The sequence below is a fragment of the Mustelus asterias genome, chromosome 21 (assembly GCF_964213995.1).
Source record: "Mustelus asterias chromosome 21, sMusAst1.hap1.1, whole genome shotgun sequence".
Lineage (NCBI taxonomy): Eukaryota > Metazoa > Chordata > Chondrichthyes > Carcharhiniformes > Triakidae > Mustelus > Mustelus asterias.
This window is the reverse complement of record NC_135821.1, coordinates 54,266,727-54,293,774: the sequence shown is the minus strand read 5'-3', so window position 1 is coordinate 54,293,774 and position 27,048 is coordinate 54,266,727. Positions and strand designations below refer to the sequence as shown.

Below are 27,048 nucleotides of genomic sequence, written 5' to 3'. Positions count from 1 at the left end.
TGTTTCTGCTCTGCCTTTCAAAGGGTTAAGCGGAAGATTGACAGGGGAGGGTGGGGAGAGAGGTGCCGGAGAATGGGAGGTTCCAGACAAACCCCCCAGCATTTGAATTCCATTTCCTTTCGCTTTTTTTTTACTTCGATCTTTGACCACTTTATGAACTCTGTGTGTGTGTGTGTGTGTCTCCCTCACTCGCACCCTCTGCCAGTTGGAAAGTTTGTTTTCCTCTCTCTCTCCCTCCCTCCTCCCCCTCTCCGCCCCCGCCCCTCTCCATCTCCACCTCCCTCTCTCTGGGATCCTGATACTGGCACGGTTCACCTCTCTTTGGACGGATTGAGTGCTGCGGCGATCTGGCAGCAATTGGAATTGGGACTTTATACTGAAGGACAGTGGTTGTGAATCAGGGAGGGTTGTTTTTTTAACTGTACAGCCCCCCTGGCTGGCTGGCTGTAGCTGTCCCCGGGTGAAGTGTGTGGGGCTGACAACCTCTCTCTACCCTCCCAGCTCTCTGTGCCAGCCAGCCCGGGGATGTACCAGGGTCTGGCGAACCCCCCGCCGTACTCGGCGCACCCGGACCCGGTGGGGGCTTTCCTGCACTCGGCCAGCTCCGCCGTCTATGTGCCCAGCTCCCGCATGAGCCCGGCTCTCTCCGGCTTCTCCTACCTGCCGGGGGGCTCCTCGCAGGCGGCCGGCCCGGTGTCCCCGCACGCAGGCTGGCCACCAGCGGTGGGCAGCGGGCAGGAGCCCCCGTGCAGCCGCCACTCCTCGTCCTCCTCCTCGTCCACCTCCTCCAGCCCGCCCAGCGTGGCCGCTCCCCGGGACACCGCCTTCAGCAGCCCGCTGGCTATCTCGGCAGCCGCCGCCGCCGCCGCCGTGCGGGACCAGGTCAGCATCAGCTGGACCCTCAGCGGCTCCTTCCCCAACCACTACCCGCAGTACATGAGCTCGGAGGCGGCCAGCGCCTGGAGCCCGGCTCCCCTGGACAATCCAGCCTTCAGCTTAATCCCGGCTCGCAGACACGGAGAAGGTAGGAAAAACAATCGGTGTTACCTGTCTGTAACTGGGAAATGTGAGGGGGCTGCTCTCATGATCAAAGAATAAAGGGAGATACAGAGAGAGGAAATGGAGAGATAGAGAGAGGAGTATGGAGAGATAGAGAGAAGAGTATGGAGAGATAGAGAGAGGAGTATGGAGAGATAGAGAGAGAAATATGGAGAGATAGAGAGAGGAATATGGAGAGATAGAGAGAGGATTATGGGGAGATAGAGAGAGGAGTATGGAGAGATAGAGAGAAGAGTATGGAGAGAGGAGTATGGAGAGATAGAGAGAAGAGTATGGAGAGATAGAGAGAGGAGTATGGAGAGATAGAGAGAGGAATATGGAGAGATAGAGAGAGGATTATGGGGAGATAGAGAGAGGAGTATGGAGAGATAGAGAGAAGAGTATGGAGAGATAGAGAGAAGAGTATGGAGAGAGGAGTATGGAGAGATAGAGGGAGGAATATGGAGAGATAGAGAGAGGATTATGGGGAGATAGAGAGAGAAATATGGAGAGAGAGAGAGGATTATGGAGAGATAGAGAGAGAAATATGGAGAGAGAGGATTATGGAGAGAGAGAGGATTATGCAGAGATAGAGAGGGGATTATGGAGAGATAGAGAGAGGAATATGGAGAGATAGAGAGAGGAATTTGGAGAGATAGAGAGAGGGGAATATGGAGATATAGAGAGAGGAGTATGGAGAGATACAGAGAGGGGAATATGGGGAAGGGGTTCCTCTGAATATAGATTTGATTGATTTGATTTATTATTGTCACGTGTATTGGGATATAGTGAAAAGTATTATTTCTTGCGCGCTATACAGACAAAATATGCAGTTATTCCCCCCTGTATTGATTACATAGGGGAGAAGGAAAGAAGAGGGTGCAGAATGTAATGTTACAGTCATAGCTAGGATGTAGAGGAAGATCAACTTAATATAAGGTAGGTCCATTCAAAAGTCTGATGGCAGCAGGGAAGTAACTGTTTTTGAGTCGTGTCCTCAGACTTTTGTTTTTCGATACCTTTCAGCAATATGACACTGCTCTGAAAGCGGTTACTCTGGGTTGGCCAGCCCTGTCAATCTTCCAGAATTTCAATCTCCTAAAAATGACCAGATCTGACAAACTGCTCACAAATTAATCCCAGGGAGAGAAATCCGTTTCTAATAGAGTCGAATGTGAACAGCTTAGTGTGCTAGTTAGTTAACACTGATCGACAGGAACTGTTGTCATAGTTAGAGGCAGATTGTGAGTATCGGGGCTTGATATATATTCAATGCTGAATGTGCGCTTAATAATATGTAATGCTTATCGTTAAACTAAAATCGTCAATTCTGACTGTTTTAAAGATATGTACAATCTCACTCCAGTTAGTGATTTTCCTATTTAGTGAGTGGCGGGCATAGTTATGTTCTAAGAACTTTAGGATTCTCGCGAACCAACAGTTGAGAATTATACCAATGAAATGTTGGACGTGGCCGTATAATATTAGAAGCATTTTGTCCTTGGTACCCAGGAAGCTTTTGTGAATGTAGTGGCCGCAGGTTTTGATGTGGTGAGTCCCGTTCCAATGACCCAGGTTCAAGACGGAGTTTAAATAGTGTATCGAATCACGAAGCTACAGGACTGAGTGTGTCCCGATTACTGAGTGGGTAAGAGGCGGAATTGAGGCCTTGAAAAAACTGGTACGGATTTGCAGCAACGCTCGTATGTCAGGACTGTGTAAATGTGGGCGAGATCAGAGATTCTATTAGTTCGATCAGGTCCTTTGAACAATCGGAAGGGGAACCCCTATCACTGCGATTTAATAAATTGGTAATTTTATACTTAAAACAGAAAATAGGCCAGTTAGCGGACAGAAAGAGAAAAAGCGAGTTGTTGAGTTTCACGTGTTCAGATCCACTCATTCTAAAAATACAGGATTCCACATACTCTCAATGTAAGGTTATTTTAAACCTCTTGTTTTTTCCCCCGCGATGTGTGTCTTCGAACCCTCAATCTGCGATGCACTCTGAAAATGCAACTCTTGCCATTTGATGATTAAGTAATCAAACTGTTACACTCCAAAAGGATAACAGAACACAGCTTCGGTCCACTATTTTGGATAATAGAAACCTTTCGAAATGGCAATGTCGCTCTGTGGAGGGAAGGCTGCAGTCTCTGTATGGATTCATTTCGGAGTGTGAATAATAACTGGTTCCAGTGGGCAGTGATATCCATCAGAGCGCCGTGAAGTAGGACACTTAACATTTAGAAGTCACTCCAGATTGAAAAAAAAATCGCCTTTCATTACCTAGACACCTGCATCCAGATGTTGTTGATATTAAATTATAAAGTGATTATTTGCTAAGGATACAATCCACACAAATCAGGTACATATAAAGAGATCTCTCCCTCCAGCCCCCCTCCCCGCAATTCTACTCTGATTTGGACCGGCCGCGAAGATTCGTTGTCTGGCTTTAATTTTCGTTGGCTGCTGTCGAAATGTTCCCATTCTTCGGCGGATGTCTGCCCTGGGGAGGAGGGGGGAGGGGGGTAGTCCACACAATCGGTTGCTGCCGTTTCACAGGGAAATGAAGCCCCCCCCCCCCCCCCCCCAGTTTCCTTGTTTCGTTGAAGAAATGACCGGTAGCTCAGCTATCAGAGACTTGGACAAGGAGATCTGACACTGGAGAGAAAACAAGACTTTCAGAGACTAGAACCCAGCCACACCTGGCCAGAGTCCGCACTTTTCTTGCAATCTCCGCTGTCCACTTCTCTGCAAGTGCAGTACAGAGGGGTAAAGATAGATATTAACAACTCAAAGCACAGGAGCACTTGGTAGTGGAGAAGAATTGATATTTTCTTCCAACCAGCGTGCAGGGTGTAAAATATAAATGTACAAATGAGTGGCGAAACCACCTTTCCAACATCCAGTCTTGCACATGTCATTTTAATATGACCTTTTTTAATATCTGGGACAAAGTGAGAAATGAAAGGCCGCTTACAGCAGAGAGGGCACAATGCAAAAGCGCACATTCCTTCCAGCGGCCTGGCGATTCTACACTGCCTGCAATCGGGCTTACTTGTCGGTTATTCTCCTCTGGTTCCTCTTACTGAGTGGAGTTACTCTGACAAGAGGGAGGGTCTCCCTCTGTTCCCACCGGCCAGCAGGACGGCAGGTCTGGGAGGTGGAGGGGGGAGAGAGGTGGCGCAGAATGTGGTTTGACAGCCTGTTGCCATGTTTAATATCAGCAACAGAACGGCGAAATGTTCTGTTCCAACTGAACTCGGAAGATTTCGTTGGTTGAAATATAAGCGCTTGCTGAATGTTATTTTACAGGGAGGCCCTGGCCTTATAGAAAGCTCCAGTCGACAGCTTCTCGCAGCGGTAAAAACATTGTCACCATTTTCTCAAATGAAACCCCTTTGTAATTTTTTTTCTCTTAGAAACGTGCCGGTGATATGAATTAAAGAACATGTTTCTGGCTATTTAAAAACATGCTTTGGTAGATCTTTAGGTTTGATATTCCGGAGGAGAGAGGGAAATGGAAGTAACTGAGTGAATTGCGGTGAGAATGTCTATGGAATGCACCTTGTCCCGAATGTGGGTCAGTAATTCTGATAACAATCCAGCCTCACAGGGTGGGATGCATTTTGGAAGCGGCAAGGGTGCGGATCGGATTTATTTGAATCCAAAGCAGCTGTGTGGTACCGGAGTTCTTGCAGTGTCCAGGATTTTATAATATATTCGTCAAAAGTTCTCTCCTGGAGTCCAACCACAAAATCAGGCCGCAGAGAATCAGGTGCAGGAGATTTAGCAAACTCGCTGTACTCGTTCTAAAATAACAAGAGATTTCCCCGATTCGGTTCTAACCTTAGTTTTCACTTTACATTAGAATTTATTTCTAATATAAAGTGAAAATTGATTGGAGGTTTTTTAAATAAGGGTACAATTAGATCCCCACTTTTATTTCTAATATAGACTGAAAACTAATCGGAGGGTTTTTAAAATAAGGGTACAATTAGATCCCTACTTTTATTTCTAATATAGGCTGAAAACTAATTGGAGGGTTTTTTTTAAATTAAGGGTATAATTAGATCCCCACTTTAACCAAAAACAGGCAGTGAAATCCGAGGAGTGTGTGTGGTTGGGGGAGGGAAGGGAGGGTGGGTAGAGTTGCGTCCCTCGCTCGCAAGTTCGTTGAGTTCCTTCCTCGCAAGTTCGTTGAGTTAAACTCTGGTCAGGATAATCCTCCGCTTGGAAGCAAAGAGGGGAGATGTTTACAATATGTCCCCCTCCTCAAAACAGAGAGACGGCGGTACAGGCGGTGTGAGTGTGGGGACTGTGTGGGGAATCTCGCCAGTGGGGAGGGGGGGGGGGGTTATTAATCAGAGCAGCCAGCAATGGAGTAACCAAGACTTTCTGAGCTCAAAGGTCAGTTCGAACTGCATGTACCCAAATGAATAGCACACGATAAGAACCCCGGCAGGGCCGTGGAAAGGACACAACATTACATAAAGACACACCAAGCACTGATTGTTGGATCCCACTCAGGGACATTGCTGTACGTTCTGAGCCTCAGGCTCCAGGGTTCACTGTACATTTTTCAACCTCAACATGCACGCTATGTTTAAGCCTTGATGTCCTGAGGGTTGGCTGGGGGGTGGAGTGATATTGGGGATTGGGGAGGAGGGGTAGAGTTGCTCCTGTGGGATGTGGGTAGATTGCACAAAAATGTAACAAACAGCTTGGATAGAAGCCGCGCCTCCTGCCAGCTTTACCCCCACCCACCCCTACGTTTTCAGCAATGGGTAAGAATATTTCCTTCCTCCAGTTTGTTGCGCTCCTGTCAGCCTAGAACGAGAAGAGATGCGAATATGAGGAGAGAGGGCGGGAGTATCCACACCAAGCTGATTAAATCATGCAAGGTGGATCAAGAGGAAGAGTGAGGTTGTGCTGGAAAGTGTGAGCGATTGGAGGGTCTCAACCGAGAGGGCGAATCTTATTCCCTTTCAGACCGCGCTCACATCTTGCTGGCGCTGATAGGAGTAGAGGACATGGGGAGGAGAAGAAAGCTCGCTACTTAAAGAGTTACTGGCCTTATTCGCAATACTGGTGAAAATGGTCCAAAACGCTGCGGGATTTTAGTGTGGGAGAGATTTATTCCGATTCCCAGTCTGCCTGCTTTGTTTGGTCACCGGATCCGAACACAAAAAGAAACATTCAAACATCTTCCTCCAACAACAAGCACAGCAGTCAGAAGGTTAGGGTTTGTGGTGAAGGATGCCACATGGGGTGGTATAGAGTGGTTAATTCCAGATTTCCAAACTGGGGTGAGGCGACACTTAAGTTTATCTCTGAAATTAATCGGCGGCCCTTCATAATCCTAGTCCTGAACTCACAACATTCCAAAATGAATTGCCAAAAAAGAACACTTTATCTTTGTAGATCCGTCGCTATATTACAATATCTAACTCTACAGTGTCCAAGCATTAATTACTTTCTAGAGGGAAAAATAACCTTCATTTTTAATACTTCAATTTCAGAAAGACTTTAATTTTTAATAACAGCAAAAATATGATGAATGACTGTGTACATGAACTTTACTGTACTAATGATCTGTTGTGATATTTGCGGGGTTTAAGTAATTGCCTTGCGAATTAATCACGGCGGTGCCAAAAGTTTAGTGATTAATGCCATTGAGACTTCATTCCAGTCCCTCGGTAAGTGGCTGCTGTTTGCAGCGCTGCTCTCGGGGACTCGGGCTGAGCGAGGATTTCTCTCCCGTTAACCCGCTCGAACTAGCTCAGCCTGAAGGAAGTGGCGAGGGCCCCCTTTCAACCCAAACTGGCGGTGCTGTTCAATCGGGAGAACTCCCACAGCTCCTCCCGAAGCACTTACATTCTCGCCATTCGCAGGGAGACATCGCATTCAGTACATGAATAAAGTACATTCATAGACAACCTGCCTCCTTTCAACTCAACTATTAACATTGAGGAAATCATCCATACTCCCTCCATTCGTTCAATAAAAGCACAGTGTCCCCGGTTTTAGTGAGGACAGATCTGCAGAAATTGCCGCAAATGATAGCGGAAATATATATATATAGGATCCTTTTGTCAAATTATCCTATATATATATATAGGATATATAGGATCAATTGGACAAAATATTCTCTTTATTAAAGAATGACCCGGCATATTCTGGAGTGTAAAGTCGATGATGTTTTGTGGATTTGATAACGGGTTTGTTAACGGGTTCAGTAACAGGTTTGATAACGGCTTTAGTAACGGCTTTGAAAACAGGTTTGGTAACGGGTTTAGTAACAGGCTTGGTAACGGGTTTAGTAACGGGTTTGGCAACAGGTTTGGTAACGGGTTTGGTAACGGTATGTCAAAGGGTGAAAGCAAGAGGTTGGTGGCGATTGAATATTCACTTCAGGCGGCCTGGGCAAGAATTCAGTGTTGGTTCGAGTGAAAGGCAGATTATGAATTAGTTATGGGTTTGAAGGGTTGTGGTGAACGGGCAGGGAAGTGGAGTTGAGGCCCAGGTGATTGCTTTGACTGGCGGAGCAGAATGGAGGGGCTGAATCGCCTACTCCAGTTTTCTTATGTGAGTGAAGGAAAGACACGGGAAAGATGGGAAGCGTGGCAGGGGATAATGAGGCGGGGTGGGAAAGATATAAACAGGAAAGTGAAGCGAGAGAAATAGACGAGAGAGCAATGAGAGTGCCTTGTTTAAATTTAACGCTTTCATTTAACACCACATATTATAATTCCACATCCACCCTATCCCTGACCTCAATGCACATCCGAGACCACAGCTGCCGAGTTGGTGCAGTCAATCTCCGGATTTGTGCAAAAGCCGAGTCAGTAAATGTGCCGCGGCACAAGAATAAAGTCTATGAAACGGAATTAAGATGAGTTTTCCGATAGTGTGGAATTACACAGTCTGGCCAGACAGAAATGGGTGAGGATTGGGGACAGTTTTTTTTCCCCTTTAGAATTATGTTTAGAAGGAAGACGCACCGACCTGTGCGCCACTCGCCCTCATTAAAGTCTCCTTTCAAGACTTTGAGTACAAATTTAAAATGCCATCTAATACTCTTTAAAGAAAGGGAAAGGTGGAAGTGTGGCGGCTTCGGATGCCCGGTGTGTGTACGGGGGATGATCAGCTTGCTACATTGCACATTGCAAACCATCACCTCAAAGTTCCCTTCAAACTTCCCTTCAAATTACCTTCGAGCCGCAAGGACTCTCTCTCTCTCTTACGTGGCTTTCATTAAATAATGAACTGCCCGACAAAGGAAACGAGCATTTAAAAGATAATGAGGTGTTAGATTTATTTGAATTAATTGTCAATTTCTGCCAATGTGTTGTAGTTTAACCAGACTGGTGTTTCTAGTTTCAAACGTCGCTTTTCCACACACACAAGCACTTGGCTCCCATTCTCAGTGCAGAGAATACAAAGATTCATGTCGGATCCGTACACTAATCCGTGATCACTGCGATCTCGCATTGTGACATTTACAAATGGCATGATTTCAGATCTAAACTTTATTTCCAGAGGGATCTTTTTTTTTACGAATTCTCAAATTCCGTTTGAAATATCATAGGCTGTCTTAGTACCTGAAAGGTAAATTGAATGAATCACTTGCGGTTTCTGTTTCGGAGTAATTTGGCCAACATATTATAATAAATATCAAATCTGAAAAATAAACCATCTAGTCTTGTATTGAGATTAAATCCCCACAAGTTTCAATGGCTTAATTTTGTGACTCCCTAAATTACTAAAGAAGAATTAATCCATCGCTAACAACATATTTGAAATATATCTATATTACATTACAATATGGTGAGGAAAAGTAAAGTTAAAAGTAAAGTTTAAAGTTTATTTATTAGTCACAAGGGAGGCTTACATTAACACTGCAATGAAGTTACTGTGAAATTCCTCTAGAATTTAGAAATGGAAATGGGTAAAATAGTTTAGTCTAAACAATGCGGATAGGGCTATTTTCCTTTTCAGAAAATTGTAAATTCAGAAATATTTTTGCGTGAAATATCGTAACCTTTTGTTGAACTGTCTTCCTATCTGCAGACTGCCCACGGAGTACGGGCTCAAGCCTGGTATTATTTGAGATCTCCGTAAGCAAATCCTCACTGCCAAGCTATACGGGAGCCACATAAAATGGTTAACGTGTTAGATACTTGGCTTCTGTGTTTCATTTCATAACTAGCATAAGGTGGCAGGGATGGGAGCCAGGGTGGGGGGGGGGGGGGGAGGACTTTGGCGGTGGTTGGCTACAGGATAAGCCTGCAACTGACAAGTTATTATCGGAACTTGAGACGTGGTCTGCCTCCGGATTCGGTCATCGATTAAAATAAAGGACTTAGTTTTGATCGAGTGAATGATTGGAACAGCAGCTTGGTAACTTGGAGGTGGTTCTGTTCGCGATAAATGTTCAGTAGAAGGAGGCAAAAGCCATATTGGAATGGAGGCACATGTAGATTTTGTTAGTTGGTCCGTAGTAAGCGCCGCCAAACTGTCTGTGTACTGTCTCAAATCCACAGTGATCCTGGAGTAGTATTTTAATAAAAGCGCCGGTATAAAGTTATCAGGCCTTTATGCTTTAATTGTGTCTGGCAGATACAGTAACAATTCAGTTAATAAATTCACTCCTACTAAACCCGGAAGCAGTTTGTGTGAATTGTAGCATATATGATATCAGCGCTACTTTTCATGTCGGCTAACTATAATAGGAGGGTTGTATTTTTTTTAAAGGAACGAATTCTCTTCTATTTTTAGTACCCGGGATTCAATCTAATTTAGGCGGATGGGGAAAAGATTGCTTTTACTGTCCACTGTAAGATTACTGCCTGGAGTTCATTGTGGACAATCTGAATTCTGACCAGTAGCAGCTAGTCTACCCACATTCAAAGAAGTAATGGGGACAGCAATTCCGACAGAATTGATGCCACCCAACCCGTTGTCCTGTAAAGACGTTAGGGTACATTGTTGTGGCAGACTTGAGGTTTTTTTTACTATCTGATTTAAGAATAATGTTGCTGCCACGAAGTACCCAAAAGGGGTATTTCATTTTCAACCATTCCTTCCAATGCCATCTGAAGACAATACTGTATTCAACATTTCTGATTCATCCAAATGATGTGATTGAATAGACTAATGGCATCCCTTTTATTTCTGAATTCTGCAATAGATCTTGAGCCTGTGCTCTCTTCCTCGTGGGTGATAACACCTCCTCTACATAGCCAATGTTAACATAGAAATATAGCAACTAGAAGCAGGAGTAGGCCATTCGGCCCTTCGAGCCTGCTCCACCATTCATCTTGATCATGGCTGATCATCGAATTCAATATCCTGATCCCCCTTCCTCCCATATCCCTTGATCCCTTTAGCCCCAAGAGCTATATCTAATTTCTTCTTGAAATCAGGCAACGTTTTGGCCTCAACTACATTCAGTGGTAGCGAATTCCACACATTCACCACCCTCTGGGTGAAGAAATTTCTCCTCACCTCAGTTCTAAAAGGTTTAGCCCTTATCCTCAAACTGGGACCCCCAGTTCTGGACTCCCCCACCATTGGAAACATTCTTTCTGAATCTACCCTGTGTAACCCTGTTAGAATTTTATATGTTGGGCTTGATACATCCCTAGTTCACCATCTGGGTGGAACCCGACTGTCAATGTTATGCTAAATGACATTTGAAAGACTACAGACTATTGACTACCACTTTGCATGTGGTTCACATTTCAGGGCTAGTGCTATCAGAATATAGTCAAAGGTGTATCAACACTGTATCTGTGCTATCCGTGCGAGCGGCTGGTGTGAGGGTGGGCCGGGGGGGTGATGGGTGGTGTAGATTTGCACTGGACTGAAGTTGCAATGCAAATGAGTCTCAACCCTGAACTATGGCCCGACCAGTTTACCACCCAATCAAAGCTGCGTGAGATTCCCTGAAGGAGTCTCGCTCCGATTAATGTCAATGCGACATTGGGTTTCACACCACATGACACTTCTAGAGTGTGAATGCATTCTAAGGTACAACTCACAAACAGGACGATATGATACGCAATGTTTCAGTTGTAATTCCAGTCCAGGGTACAAGACGAACATGGAAATCGTTGCACAGATGCGTTTGCTTTTTTTAAAAAACACTATATTAAGTCGATACCTTCAAGGCTTAAACACATTTTCAGGATAGCTGGCTGCTAAATCTAGGGGACAATGTTTATCTTCCAAAAACAAAAGTAATTTATGTTGACCATATGGAAGAGTCATTGCTTAATCCGGGCAATCTACTCCTTTATAATAAAGTTTGGAGTTCGGTAAAAGACTGGGGAATTGCTGTCCCCATTGCGTCAGATTAGATTGTGTTATTGCTCGGTATCTGGAGACCTCCATGTGGCAGAGTTCCATTTTCCCACACGAACTCAGAAACTGGATGGGAGCAACAAGAGGAATATCCATTGTTTGAAAATATCGGAACGAGTGCCCCTTACATTAATAATATGCCAGAAAGCCCGAGAGATAACACTAACGCCTTTTCAACTCAGTTTGACGCCGGTTTAGAATACTACAGCACCCACACCGTGTCAGGTGGAATGTTGCGATGACTCACTGATCCATTTGCATTACTGGCGCTGCAGGGACCATTCTCTTCACTCAGGTGCTACAGGCTAGGAAGGGTAGGCAAGGAGGCAAATGGGCAAAATATGTGTCCCCACTCCCCACTTTTCCATGTGAATCCAGCTCTCACGGGCTGCAGGCTATAAACTTTTGACCAATGTTTATGGCGGTTTTCTTCCTTGCTGATCGGGTAACCCGCCACATCGCTGTCAGTTTTTTCTTGCATTGCTAACCTATTCACGGCAATGCAAAGGCGGCGATATTACTGCACCTTCTACTATAGGCAAAAGCGGGCTAAGATTCAAAGCATCTACCCTTAGTTTGTAATATACCATACTGCGTTAATAACTGGTAGTTTATGTTTAACAGTGACTTGAGACTCTTTTTCTAACTAGAACTACTTGACGATATCCTTGAAGGTCGAGAATGCGTGAATTGCGGTGCTATGTCCACGCCTCTCTGGCGGAGAGATGGGACTGGCCACTATCTGTGCAATGCGTGTGGACTCTACAACAGAATTAATGGAATTAATCGACCCCTTATCAAACCTCTCAAACGGCTGGTAAGAGAACCGTTTAGCGTAGCGGGGTTGAAGTTTTTAGTCAATGCGCCGCTGAAGCAACCATGGCATTCTGTGATTTGGAAAATAATGAGACACAGGTTACCCAAGTAACAATCTCCGAGCAGTCTCCAGCAGTCAATAACTGGCTCCCACACACTCCATTGAGGTGCTCATTCGGCCTGAGTGGGAGTTGCGTTTTGATGAATAGAGACATTTTGTTCCCAGTGCTGGTCTTGTTATGCAGAGGGATTTGTTTGGGAGTTGTAACCCTTCGGAAAAGATTCAAGATATTTGATTTAAAAAAACATGTTGCACAATTGGATTGTTGAATAGTGTTTCAAATTGAAAAACACATTAGAATGTCTGTTTCAATGACCTGTAAATGCTTTGATTGTGTTTACATCTTTGTTATTTTTTAAATGTTTAAATTTCCTATTTAAAAATGAATTTTCCTCTAATAACAATTGCCTATAAATCATTTGTCATTTGTTAGATCTTAATAGCAAAAAAAAATCATTTGGAATAAAAGATAATTTAATCTCTTTAGTTAGCCATGCATTTCTTGATAGCTCTGTTACGTCATAGAATAGCTCCAAATCAGGAGGAGGCCATTCGGCCCGTTGCCTTCTCTCCTGGGTTGCTCTGGGCAGTGCATTGTAATGATGGTTATAGCAATCAGAACGGAGAGAAATTATTCCTCTATGTTTAATTTTTCAACTCCATTTTCCTCTGTGGATGTTCGTTGGTTGCATTGTGGTTGGATACAACTCACCATCCATTTATTGGACTATTTTAAAGAAAATCCATGAATTCGAATTCAGTATGGAACGATTAATTTCACTGGCGTTAGGTGTAGGAGCGGACCATCCGGCCTCTTGAGCTGTTCCATCGTTCAATTCGATTATAGCTGTTCTGCATCTTAATCACATCTGTCTCAGGACCAGGAGCTTTTGCATAATGTTGGCTTCTTAAATTGAGCTACTGGCTCAACTTTGCAAATCCCAAACCCAGGCAGACTTGTGTGGAGTTCACATTCCGAGAACCAAGCCTCGGACCCAGGATGTGCCATGTGTCTACTAATCGATTTTAAATAAAGAGGGCACTGTATTGCATAGTGGCTTCTCTTTGGTTAATGATTCAGATATTTATTGAATTCAATTGTCACAATCCCACGATGGGGACCCGGCTGGGTCCATGGATTACTGGCCCAGCTACTAATTCATTGACCAAATAAAAAAGCTGATGTTCCTCACACTTATTGTGATAAGCGGGTACGAATTGTCGTTTGACATCACGAATTAATTAAAATCCAGGAAGGAGTCACAGAGGTGTTACACAAACAATTTAAGATTTAAGAGAGGGTTAGGAGCATTACTATAGCACGGGTACATTAAAACTTTGAAAACCTTCGTGAATAACTTGATAATTTTTTTTTTAATTGCCCAATCTATAAATTGGGGTGTGAGAGCTGTCGGAGATGTTAGTGCTCGGTGTGTACCAGGCCAGGTCACATTGTTCAGTGGGCTTTTTATGTGGCTATTTTTTGCTGGGGCGCCACTGATTTATTGTGCTCCGTCTGTCTATTCCAAGATTTTTAATTTGCGAGATATTTATGCCCTTTTAAGCTTCCCAAATATACCGCAGATATAAATATATATTATTTGTATATATAGACTAAAGCTCATTATTGAAAACGCGTGACAAAATAATTCTTCTCAAAATAATTCTTTTATCCGGGTTTAAACTCCCTCCTGTCCACAATGGAGACGGTAGCAGGTTCTGAAGGAATGTTCACTGCAATGAAGGGACAGTAAAAGATCAAAAATATCTGCCACTACAATATTAGCAAATAGAAGCAGGAGGAGGCCATTTGGCCCTTCGAGCCTGCTCCGCCATTCATTTTGATCATGGCTGATCATCAAATTCAAAATCCTGATCCTGGTATATTTGACAGAACCAATTTCTCAATGTTTAAAATCCTGGAGATTTGACTGGTCATGACTTTGAACACAGGTATAAAGCAGAATTAACCACAATCACCTATTTTTTAAAACGCAAATTAATATCCTTTCACCCAATAAAATGATTATTCCGATATTCAGATTTGCTGAAAACGCTTATTTTTAACAGGAGGCTGACGATGATCAGTTTAATCATTAGTTATTGTCCTGGTAAAAAAAACCTGCAAGGATTTCATTCACACGTTGCCAGTGGGATTTTGTTTTCTCCCTCGGATTCTAATGAGTGTGAAATGTAATCTGAACGAGTGGGGCTTTGCTTACACGGGGTTGCTGACAATGTGTGTTCAGCGTGATGTTAACGTGGTACCAGTGGTACAATACACACATGCCCGCTACCCAGCTAATAAACTGGAGATTAAACAACATCCCAGTGTTTGCTTTTATTGTTACTTTCTCGCCGGCCGCTTCTTACAGGTAGGGATCCGGGCACGTAGATCAAATATGTGCACAGTGCTATTCCATGACCACACCCTGTGTATGGAAAACAAAATAATTATTCAGTCAATTCTTGATTAATTGTCGACCCAGTTTTGAGATAGCGTTGCCCCGCCTGTTCCTGGTTCAGACAGGATAATCCCACTTTTACAATGCTTGCGTCTGCATTTAAGAAAACAGTGAACCAGGAAAGAGTCTTTTTTTAAATGTAATAGGGAGTCCACTTTCCACATTGTCTCCCGCGCCCTTACAACGTGAAAGCACTTCATTACTTAGCGTTATGATGATTAGCACAGGCCACTGTCTGTGGATCTGCCACAATCCTATCCGGCCACCTCCTGGTTTAGGATGGAGCCCAATTCTAATGACAAGTACAGTCCTCCCTCCCTTACTCGGTCAGCGAGTATATCTGACCATATCCCAGTCAGCGAGTATATCTGACCATATCCCAATCTGTCTGACCAACATGGGGACAGCAAACGGAAGAGGAAGAAACAGCTATTCTTTCAATAAAAGATTTGGGAGCTATATTTTTTTCCCGAAGGATGATTGATTCCCTGAGGAATTTTGCATTGAGATGAGAGGAGAGAAGCAATCTGTTTCTATATATTCTAAAATATTATCATAGCATCCTAACAGTACAGAAAGAGGCCATTTGGCCTATCGAGTTTGCACTGACAACAATCCCACCCAGGCCCTATCCCTGTAACCACCACATATTTACTCTGCTAACGTCCCTGGCAATAAGGGGCAATTTAGCACAGCCAATCCATCTAACATTTGTGTCGTAGTCCTATCTTTGGGCTGTGGGAGGAAACCGGAGCACTCGGAGGAGACCCACACAGTCACCCAAGGCCAGAATTGAACCATGAATTGAACCAATTTTGGCGCTGTGAGGCAGCAGTGCTAACCACTGTGCCACCGTGCCCCTCCATTATCAATGATACATTGATTCTCTCTGAAAAAAACCTGTGATGGATATCTAAATCGAACACAAGGAAATGCTAAAGAGAAACAGTTCCAGGTTTGTTTGAGTTTTAAAGAATGGATTTCCCAGTTCAATTGGATACCAGTCCTATCAATCCAGACGGCAAGGTTCCCTTCCCCTCTGGAACAAGAGTTTCCTCAAATTGTGAATATGCATTCTTTCAAATCTTTACTTTTTCAGTTTATGTTTGAACAGCTGATAAATTGGACCAGTGCAAAAATAATCACTTGGCACTAACAGTTACACTCATTAGGTTTCTGCTCCTGAATTCACATGTGATTTGGTTATATTAACCAACAATGGTAAAGCATCGACTATCCATAGTAACTCATTCATATTATTGTTATGCTCACCCTCCTTGGGACAACATTGCTGCCCCCCTCAGCATGCAAGGATAAACCCTTGGTTGAGACAGCCAGTAAAAGAAAGCATATCATTCACAAAGGCCACTAGCTATTATTAAAGGCTAACAGCCACTCTTAATAGTCTTTACTTATTAAGCAATAGTCAATATTAAGGTATATTGTCTTGACTGACAGGTTAAATGATTTAAGGATGAGAGCAAAGGTCTAATCTGACATTGTTCTGTCAATATGTTAGGAAACAATTTAAATGATTCTTGAGCTAGGGCAATCTGTGGTGCTAAAGGTTATTGCTAACCAAGGAGCCAATAGAAATGCTGCTTCTTAATGAGGCAGAGTTCCCAGAGAATGTGCACAATAGTAAATTCTAAACTTTTCCTTCTAGAGATCAAAGCTTCCCATCTATAACAAGCTCCCAGCCAACTGGAAGAGACGGTGTTTTAATCGATTTAAAACAAAATACAATCTGTGTTATTTGTGGTTAGTAATGCTGCTTTTTCCTCTGTTAGTCGGCATCTCGGAGAGAAGGACTCTCTTGCTCTAACTGTCACACCGCTACAACCACCCTGTGGCGACGCAATGCGGAGGGAGAGCCTGTCTGTAACGCCTGTGGACTGTACATGAAACTTCATGGGGTAAGTAGACCACCAAAGGCCACATTACTCTTCCGAAGTGTATAGAATCCAGATCTGTGCAACTGACCATACTTAATCAACACTGAGAAAGAATCAGTGCTACTGGCCAGAAATTCATTCATCAAATGCTTTATCTACAGAGAGATTATCTTGAATTACAAATTGAATCAAATTGTGTTTCTTTCCCCCTTATAATGGGGTATTCACTATTCTTTAATTGAAATACCAAACACATGAAACTTCTATTTTTCATTGATCTTTTACTGCACTTCATTCCATGTTGTCATGGAAACAACCAATGAAAACTCATTAGGTTTTATATTTACTAAATGTATGTTAGATTTATGGTCAGGTATGGGAATGTTACTAACTGCAAATCACCAACTGAAAATCCTCCTTGAAAGGACTCAGTTACTAACATTCTCACGTCCAAATCAGAAGGCTCCAAACTCCAGGCTGGCAGCCCAAGGTAGTTCTGAGAGAGTGCTACACTGGTTCACTCTGGGATGAAATATTAAACCAAAATCTCTTAAGTGAATATAAAAGATCTCATGGACCTAGTTCAAAGAGGGAATTGTCCCGGTGCCCTCATCAATATTAATCCCCCAATCAATAAACACAAGTTACCTGACCATTATCACACTGCTCTTTGTGTGAGCTTGCTGTGCACCAATTGACTGTCACATGTCCTACATAACAATAGTAATTACCCCTTTAAAAAGTGCATTATTCGGGCGGCACTCTGGCTTAGTGGTTAGCATGGCTGCTTCACAGCACCAGGGACCCAGGTTCGAGTTTGCACGTTCTGCCTGTGTCTGCTTGGGTTTCCTCCAGGTGCTCCGGTTTCTGCCCACAGCCTGAAAATTCTGCTGGTTAGGTGCATTGGCCATGCTAAATTCTCCCTCGGTGTAGCTGAACAGGCGCCGGAGTGTGGCGACTAGGGGATTTTCACAGTAACTTCATTGCAGTGTTAATGTAAGCCTACGTGTGAAACTAATAAATAGACTTAAACTCATTGACTGTAAGATGTTTTGGGAGATGCTAGGATCATGAAAGGCACAATGTAAATGTAAGTATTTCTTTGTCAAAAGCTCGTTCTGATCTGAGGGGAAAAAAGAATGCAGATCCTGTATTTCCGTCCGAGTTCAAAATTAAAGAACAGAGACCAAGTCAGTCTGCGGCACATTTTAAAACAGCGCAGGCAACTGCAGCTGCATTTTCCTGAAGCAATGTTTATTTCCAAATCCTGACCCCCAGTGTAAAGGTAGCTGTGAGACAAAGGCAGCCGCCTAATGCAAATTCCATCACTTTGTTCCTAAACGGATACAGAAAGTATTAGTTATTTGGTACCACCTGATACAGGAATAAAGTTACACAGTGAGGTCACACTGAGTTCACATCAGTCTGATTTGAATATGCCATGCTGGTGGTACATGTGGCGGCCAGAATACCTCATTAGATGTCCCGGATCATTTGCCTATCTAAGGTAATAATGGTTTTAAGTTATGAACTTTTATTTCTATTATAGTTCTTTCCCTATATATGTTACATATATAGTTTTACTTATCAAGCCCACATTTCACTTGGCAGATACCGCGACCTTTAGCAATGAAAAAAGAGGGAATTCAGACCAGGAAACGTAAACCAAAGAACGTGAATAAAGATACTCCTTCTGCAGGTGAGCAGAAGTCTCTTGTACTGGTGACTTTTATCATGCGATCTTTCAGCTTTTCTGCTAAAACATTGTGAAACAGTGGAAAGATGAGTTAAGAAGTCTTCAGTGAAATGACACTAGTAAAATGTGTCGCACGGTGACACAGTGGTTAGCACTGCTGCCTCACAGCACAAGGAATTTGGGTTCAATTCCTGGCTTGGGTCACTGTCTGTCTATGAAGTTTACATGTTCTCCCTGTGTCAGTGCGGGTTTCCTCTGGGTGGTCCAGTTTCTTCCCACAAGTCCAAAAGACGTCCATTGGCCACGCTAAATTCTCCCTCAGTGTACCTGAATAGGCGCCAGAGTGTGGTGACTAGCGGATTTTCACAGTAACTTAATTGTATGTTAATATAAGCCTATTTATGACACTAATAAATAAACTCAATTTGCAGGAGACTTTAATTGCAAGTTTTTTTTTTAAACTACTCATCCCATAAAGGCATTTCAAGCTGCAATTCATCACTGTAGGTTCTGAGGACAATTGTGAGAGACTTTCATGATCCATAGTCTACACATTCTTAAAGGGAAATATCAGATGTTGGCACAGATCAGAGGACACTGACAGATTGGTGGTTGTCACAGGGATATTTTTCTAAAGACCCATATACTTTTCTCTGATTTTTAAATGCATTGAAAACAGTGGTTTGTTTTAAATGTAGTGAGTTTTTGAAAGTCCATATTAAGTTGGGGAGGGGAGGGGGGGGGGGGGGGCGGGGGGGGGGGGGTGCGGCGGGGAGTTCATATTTGAAATATATCGAAGCTTAATTGTTGAGCTTGTTCAAGAACAAGATCAAATTGATTTCTGGATACTAATGATAACAAGGGAAATGGATTAGATGGGAAAGTGTCAGCCATGATCTAATTGAATGGCAAAGCAGGCTCGATGGGCCAAATAGCCTACTGCTGCTCCTATTCCCCATGAAATAATCTGCCAAACAGGATAATAGAGATAATATAATATGGAGACTGAATAAGCAGATGGAGGGATGACCTTCAATGGACCATTTTTGTTTTTCTTTTATTCTGAACTCAGTGGGGTATAAACCAACTTATAAGTGTAGAATGATGCCTCATTATAACCTCTGATGTGCCACAGTATCCCACAGTGGGCATTGTATTTTGCTCCTTTAGAAATGGAAAGCTCTACTCTTTAACCTACTCGATGATTTTATGAATATTGCCATAATACTTTGATTAATCTTCTCTCCTGAGATATGCAAAGGCATGGGTAAAATGAATATCATTTCATGTAACACACTCTACGCAGAAAGGGCTGTTTGTGACAAACGCACCTTCAAATATAGAATCTCAAATATAGAATGTCTAGGAAATAGTTGATAAGGCTGAACATGCCCTTAAATGCTCACCATACATTTATTCATGACTGTACATTTAAATCAACATTTTTAGTTTATGTCAATTTTAAGCCATCAAGAAGGTGGACATAATGGATAAGGACTTGAATAATTTCCTTATATTCCACAAACCACTATTAAAACTGATTTTCTATAAACCTTGCACGTATTGCAGGAGAATACAATGAGTCAAATGCAGCAATGCCAAACAACTTTGTGCTTATTTTAGCACCTATTCATCCTCCACACTTGCATATGCGCACGCGCGCACACACACACAGTTGGAGAGAGCTATTTTCTCTGTCCACCATACACATCAGTCTGGGTTACATATTTAAGTCTAATCATCCTCCAGCATCTCCATTCATACAGATTAACGTTGTTGGATAAAATTCATGGAACAACTGATCTTTAGTTTCCAATTCTGAGGAAGGCTGTTGAGCCCAAAATGCAAATCTGCCTTTTTAATTCACAGATGTTGTGTATTTCTAGTATTTTTGCTTTAGTTGGTTCTTTAATTCATTGAGTAACTTGGTTGAAAGCAATCATCTTGTTAGTGCAGATTAATTCAGGTTTCAGTATCACACCTAGAGGCAGTCATTTCAGAATGTATCACAATATTTTGTTATCATTTGGTATGCCTATAATAATCTGAAACACTTTAAAAAGAATACATATTATTCTTTCATGGGATGTGGACATCATTGGCAAGACCAGTATGTGTTGCTCATCCCTAATTGCTCTTGTCCTGAGTGGCTTATTAGGCCATTTCAGAGGTCAATCAACCACTGCTATGGATCCGGAGTCACATGTAGGATCAAACCAGGTAAGGATGGCAGATTTCCTTTCCGAAAGGACATTAGTGAACCAGATGGGTTTTTACAACAATCAGTGATGGTCACCATTACTGAGACTAAGGGGGGGATTTTACGGCCTCCCTCAGGCGAGACCGAAAATTCCTGCCTGAGGTCAACGGAGATTTCCGTTGTCGGACCCTCGCCTGTGCCGATTCCATGGCTGGCGAGGTGGTAGGGTTCCGGCATTGCTTTCAATACAGATTTTTTAATTAATAGAATGTAAATTCCATCAGCCGCTGTGGTGGGATTTGAATCCGTGTTCCCAGAGCATTAGCCTGAGCCTCTGGATTACTAGGTCAGTGACAATAACACTACACTGCCATCTCCCCGAATGCTCTTTTTCTCAATGTTATCCCTTATCAAAAGCCATAGCGTAAAGAAATATCTAAAATCATTGAACGCACTGATGGAGTGTATTTTATTTTTCATTCGTTCTGATATAGTTAGGGTTGCTGTGATGATTATAAAACTCAAATGTTTCTCTCTTCTCTTTGTTGTTTAGTATCTTTCTCAAGTTTGCCATCCACCCCCAGTAGCACTACTGCTGGTGCATTAGAACTTATCACACCAAAGACTGAGCCAAACCTTTACTCATCTGCATGTAGAGTCCAGAAGGTCAATTCACAGGTAGGTCAGTGAATGGGAAGATCTTGTTGTGCTTTTCCATATCCTTTATCCAATGTATTCATGAGAAGGCGTTTCAATCGATATTTCCCTTATTAAAATGGTACCACACTAAGAGTGACTAAAAGGTAAAAATTCTGGCAACAAGTTATAACTTCCACCTGTGCTTTGGTTCTGCCATGAGGCTGTTCAAAATTCCAGACCCGGTCATCTTCATATTGAGGAAAGGCATCTGTCTCCATAGTGGCACAACTGGGCTGCATCCAGCAGAGGAGGTGAATCTTCTGCTCCTAAATCAAATCCCACAGCTGGATCAGGGTACCAAATCTCTCTGTAGCCTTCCCTCCTTGTGGAATAATCCTCGTTTTATTCCTGCTTGGTGACGTCAATCTTTGGTTCAGAACAATACGAACACCAGCCCTCAAGCAGATGTAGATCTAGGAACTTTTCTGCAAGTATTCTCAGGGTAACTGGGAAACACCTTCAGAAATGCCATTATTTGTTATGAAGGGGGACCTTCGCCCTCCTCCAAACCCACCATGAAGCCCAAAAGTGGCAGAACCATAGCAGAGTTAGGTTCCATCTCACCTGTTGGTGATAAGCCCTAAACTGTATGGAAAGAACTTTGAGTGCTGCTGGTCAGTACATCATAATTCACAGATTATATCATGCATTAAGGTAATAATGGCACCCCAGATATGAAGGAATGCAAGGTTGTAAACTAGATTTCGCTACAACCTAGGAATGCATGTTCGGTAAACTCAACACAGGATTTTGACATTTATTAACATAGAGGAGAATGATCCTTTAAAAGGGTGTAGTAATGATGTAGAGATGCTGGCGTTGGACTGGGGTGGACACAGTAAGAAGTCTCATAACAACAGGTTAAAATCCAACAGGTTTATTTGGAATCACGAGCTTTCAGAGTGCTGCTCCTTCATCAGGTGATGGAAGAGCAGCGCTCCAAAAGCTAGTGATTCCAAATAAACCTGTTGAACTTTAACCTGGTGTTTGAGACTTCTTATAGGGTATAGTAAGTGAGCGTTTACCATATTTTTGATACTTTTTTTCTCAGTGCATTATCCTAAACTCTAATCATTAAGTCCCTATCCACCACCAGAACATAATAAAATTCTTGCTGCCTGACTGAATGTTATTATTTTATTTTAAGTCATTACTTCTATTGCTTTTTGCCCATTGCCGAACCTTTTTTGAGAGTGACAACTTACTGTTGGTGCAGAAAGTCTTTTCTTTATGACTACATTAATTTAAAAAGTGTCTATAATTGAAAATATTCATCGAAAATCTGTTCCATACAAATTTATGTTGCATCTTGTTTTTATTTCAAAATTTTAAAAAATGTAATAATTGACCAGAATGTTTTAAATGTTTTATCACTGTTGCTGCATGGGAAATATGAGTCAATAGCCATTGGCAACCAACCATTTGGCCAGCTTGCTCCGTACCCTGTTTGAACTCTCTTTGCATTGCTATCACCCTGCTCTGAGCACACCATCCAGACAACTTGTATCAAAATCAGCAATGATATCTTTTTTGTGACTGTGGCACATCGAACATCAGAACAAAAAGTCCTTAAAATGTTAAAGCGTCCAATTTTGAAAGCATTAATGCATTGCCAAATTTCATTGTGGAGAGGAAAACATGTTGTAAATGTGGAATCAATCCCCTAACACGATGGCCAGATTCTCTGCCTTTGCCCGAGGCTGGGATTCTCCAGTCCCGCTGCAGTGAATGTTGTAAATGTGGAATCAATCCCCTAACACTATGGCCAGAATTCTTTGATCGCATCCAAGGCTGGGATTCTCCAGTCCCACTGCAGTGAATGTTGTAAATGTGGAATCAATCCCCTAACACTATGGTCAGGATTCTCTGACCTCATCCAAGGCTGGGATTTTCCAGTCCTGCTGCAGTGAATGTTGTAAATGTGGAATCAATTCTTCTCTGACTTTGCCCAAGGCTGGGATTCTCCAGTCCCACTGCAGTGAATGTTGTAAATGTGGAATCAATCCCCTAACACTATGGCCAGGATTCTCGGACCTTGTCTGAGGCTGGGATTCTCCAGTCCCACTGCAGCGAATGCTGTAAATGTGGAATCAATCCTTTTCTGACTTTGCCCGAGGCTGGGATTTTCCAATCCCACTGCAGTGAATGTTGTAAATGTGGAATCAATCCTTCTCCAATTTTGCCAAGGCTGGTATTCTCCAGTCCCGCTGCAGTGAATGTTGTAAATGTGGAATCAATCCCCTAACATTATGACCAGAATTCTCCAATCTTGTCCGAGGCTGAGATTCCCTAGTCCTGCTGCAGTGAATGGAGATTTGGCTGAGTGCCAAATTCTCTGTTCTTGCTGCTAGCGGGGGTGGGACGTGCAAGACCGTAGACTTACACCCTATATTTTTGTGAAAATTTAGTAGCTCAAAATGATTAGATTTAGCATTGGGGAGATGGTGGTGTGGGGCAACATGGATATTCAATGGATAAACCTTGGCACATGGGCTTTCCACATGTCCTGCTGAATATAACGACAAAGTTTCACTAAAATGTTCCCACCAATGGCCAGCCTGATTGACAGGCTGCCTGTTTGTTAGGCTGGAAATCTGTCATGGAGCAGATGTTAGGTAAGTCTGATGTCAGTGGGGTGGAAGTGAAGGGGCAGGGAGGTGGCAGATTTGGACATTGCAGAACAGTGGAGCTGATACCATGGGGATGAATCGGAAATCATGGGGAGGGATGGAATGGAACTTTGTGTGAGGGGAATCTGACATTGCTGGGTCTGAATGTCAGCCAATTAATAGAGATGTGATAGTGTTGGGACCAGCCAATTGCATGGTCCGGTCATGTGGATCTGAGTATTTTTGATACAAGGTTAAACATCATTATTTCTCCTGGCCCACAAGCAGTGCAATAAAGAATTTTCCAACTGATACAATCCCTCTTGATCTGTAAGATAAAAGCAAAATACTGAAACAAAACAGAAAATGCTGGAAAATCTCAGCGGGTCTGACAGACCTGCTGAGATTTTCCAGCATTTTTTGTTTTTGTTTCCTCTTGATAACTGTTGCCTGCTGGGATTCTCAAAGCCTGGTTTCCTTTAATTTTTTTAACTCTTGAGGCACACAGCTTTCTTTCTAAGGTCTTTTAATGACCTACCCGTCTCCTGAGAGTGGCAAAGTTGCCCGCCAACTCCCATCTTGCCCACGCCTGACCCCCCTCCATTAATACTGGAGAGGGTTAGGGTCAGGATCTAGAATTTTTACCTTCCTATTCACTCCTGATTCCACCCATTCATGGATAGTAAACCCCCCTCATATTTTAGAAAAGCATCAAAATTGGCTGAATTCTACACTGCATTTCAACTCGTATCCTCCATGCAAGTAAAAACCCAAAATACTTGGCAAAATATCACTGAGGTTAACAGGATTCAAGATTACTGCCACACTTCTTTGGCTTAATAATGTGAGATATTTGTATTACACTTCAAACATAACACAGACTTGCCCAGCCCTTTGCACATACTGATTTAACAGCTCCCGTACGCTTTGCTTCCAGGACACTTCAGTGGCAGGTGGCAATAGCCTTCGCTTCAGCATTCCAGCTCTGAAACTGACAAACGCGGGTGAAACAGCCACAAATCGAGAGTCAAAGATGGGCAAACCTTACCCCTGGGGTAGCATGGAGCTAGTCTGACACCAAAGAGACCTCCGCCACAATCCTCCAAAAAGCTACACGCGGAATTTGCAGCTGAGATGCGTTTTATCTGAATGAAAACTGGAAATGATTTTAAAAAAGATAAAAGAATGCCAGGAAGAGAAATCAAATGGAATGCTGGATCGTATCATGTTATAATTTTTAAAAAAGTGAGTGTTGCAAAAATGATGTCTTATTGCCGAGGCTTAACACCACCTAAATTCACTGCAGGTGACCTTGGTGCATTTCTGATCCAACATTGTTAGTAATTAAGTGCCTTTTTTTGGCCCACCACTTGCTGTATGTTTCTAACTTTCCACTTGAAAATGGATATTTTGGAGTGTATTCCCTGGACAGTTGCAGATTGGAACAGTTTGAACAGACCTTGGGTAAAAATACAATCGCGTTTCATAGAGAAAATATTTTTTCTTAGTGTAAGTAGTTCTATATGGATGGTTCAGGCTAATAATAAAAGCAACTTGTTAAAATTCAGATGGTCTCCCAGCTATTGGTGTCATGCCACAGTATGTCTATTAGATCAGTCACAGTTGAGTATGGACTGTCAACACTGGATAATTTCCTTGTGTACAAACCCTTCCATTGTACTGGCCACTGTTCTTGCAGTATTTACTCCCAGAAGGATATTGGAGCATGCCATGGCACCATTATGACTGGGCTTTCTTAATAGTTTATTAGTTTGTGTGTGTGTATGTGTGTGCATGGGCTGCGGTCAGTGTTTAAGGTGTAAAACTGATTAGTCCAGTGGTGCCAAACAGACTTGTAGGAAATCGGTAGCCACTTTTTTCATCCTGTCCAATCTTGTTTCCACTGACATTCACAGAATGACAGCACAAGTTCTTTTTGGAAACTTTTCGTTAGCCTGATTGGCGTTTTGTACTTGGCCTGAAATTTTTTTTAAATGGCAATAGTTTCCAAGTGTAAGGTGAAACTGGCACAGTGAAAAATTGACTACTGATTTTGCTATGAGCTTGTTCCCTCTCCACCCATCCCCAACATCTCCCCCACACTCAGTTACTTTGGAAAAGCACTTATGCTTGCCTTAAATTTTAGCGAGGAAGGCTTCACTTCCTGACATCTACTATTTTGTATATAATTAAAAGCACACATTTTGTTACATTTGACAGCTCACTTATTGACAGTACAATGCCGCCATTAGTTGATTCTTCCCACTTGCAGCTCACACAACTTGGCTGCAGGTAGTGTTGAACTGAAGCCTGCAGCAGCTAATTGTCACCCATTTACAGTCTGTATATCTCTTATCGCTCCAGGTTGGCCTGAGATCAAGATGTACCAGCTGGGTATCAGCCACATGAAAGCAACAGTTAAACTAAATTTTAAAAATGTGTAAAATGAAGGAATCAAGTGTCCTTGGCTGCAAAACAAAGCAATGAAAAGACTGAATGAGCTCCATAAGTATTTGGTTATTGAAAGTTCTACAGATCTGGAAAGTGAAACAGAGCTTTGGGAGGGATACCATACACACAGCAGTTCATTAATGATTCTGCCAGGGGAACCTATTATAATTTGCCAAGAGCAGCAAAGTAAAGCAAGGTTGTGTGAAAATGAAGCTGAGGTGTGATGATCTAATGTAGCACATGGAATAAAAGATGCACACAAAACAAGGTTTCTCCTAGAGAGCAAGAGGCTCTCTACCAATTGGGGATAAATTGTGAAGGGATTACATATGGGGTCACAAACCATCTGCAAATATGGTGGAAGAGCTTTATGGACAGAATTATGTATAAATGACTGGTTTGCGAACTCCACATACAAGGCATTAACCCAGTGAGTTGAGAATTCTGCTTCTGTTTTGAGACTCCGAGATGTCTACAGACTCTTGGCAACCACGGTTAAAATGCAGTAAAATATCCACTTTCCTTCCTTTCATTGCTGAAACCTGTAAAGTGTGCCTATTTATAACTGAAAAAGCCACATTATTACCAAAGCACTAAGCAACACAGGAGAAACTAAAATCACTCCCCATGTGCATGGGATCCAGCTTACTGAATCAAATATCACCTCCACAGGAATTTGTTCTTCTTGTTGAAATTAATAACTCTTACAAACCTTGATCCATACTGTACAGTTATTTGACACAATGT

At 42.6% G+C, this 27,048-nt stretch overlaps 1 protein-coding gene across 1 annotated transcript; it reads left to right on the top strand.

Annotated features, from left to right (window-relative positions):
- The first annotated feature begins 327 nt into the window (after positions 1-327).
- LOC144508965 (transcription factor GATA-4-like) lies at positions 328-25,416 on the top strand. Its single transcript, XM_078237186.1, has 6 exons — positions 328-1,024; positions 12,060-12,226; positions 16,542-16,667; positions 18,258-18,345; positions 21,096-21,220; positions 24,788-25,416. Exons 1-6 carry the CDS (start codon positions 526-528, stop codon positions 24,923-24,925), a joined length of 1,143 nt encoding a protein of 380 aa, XP_078093312.1. The 5' UTR covers positions 328-525; the 3' UTR covers positions 24,926-25,416.
- The last annotated feature ends 1,632 nt before the right edge of the window (positions 25,417-27,048 follow it).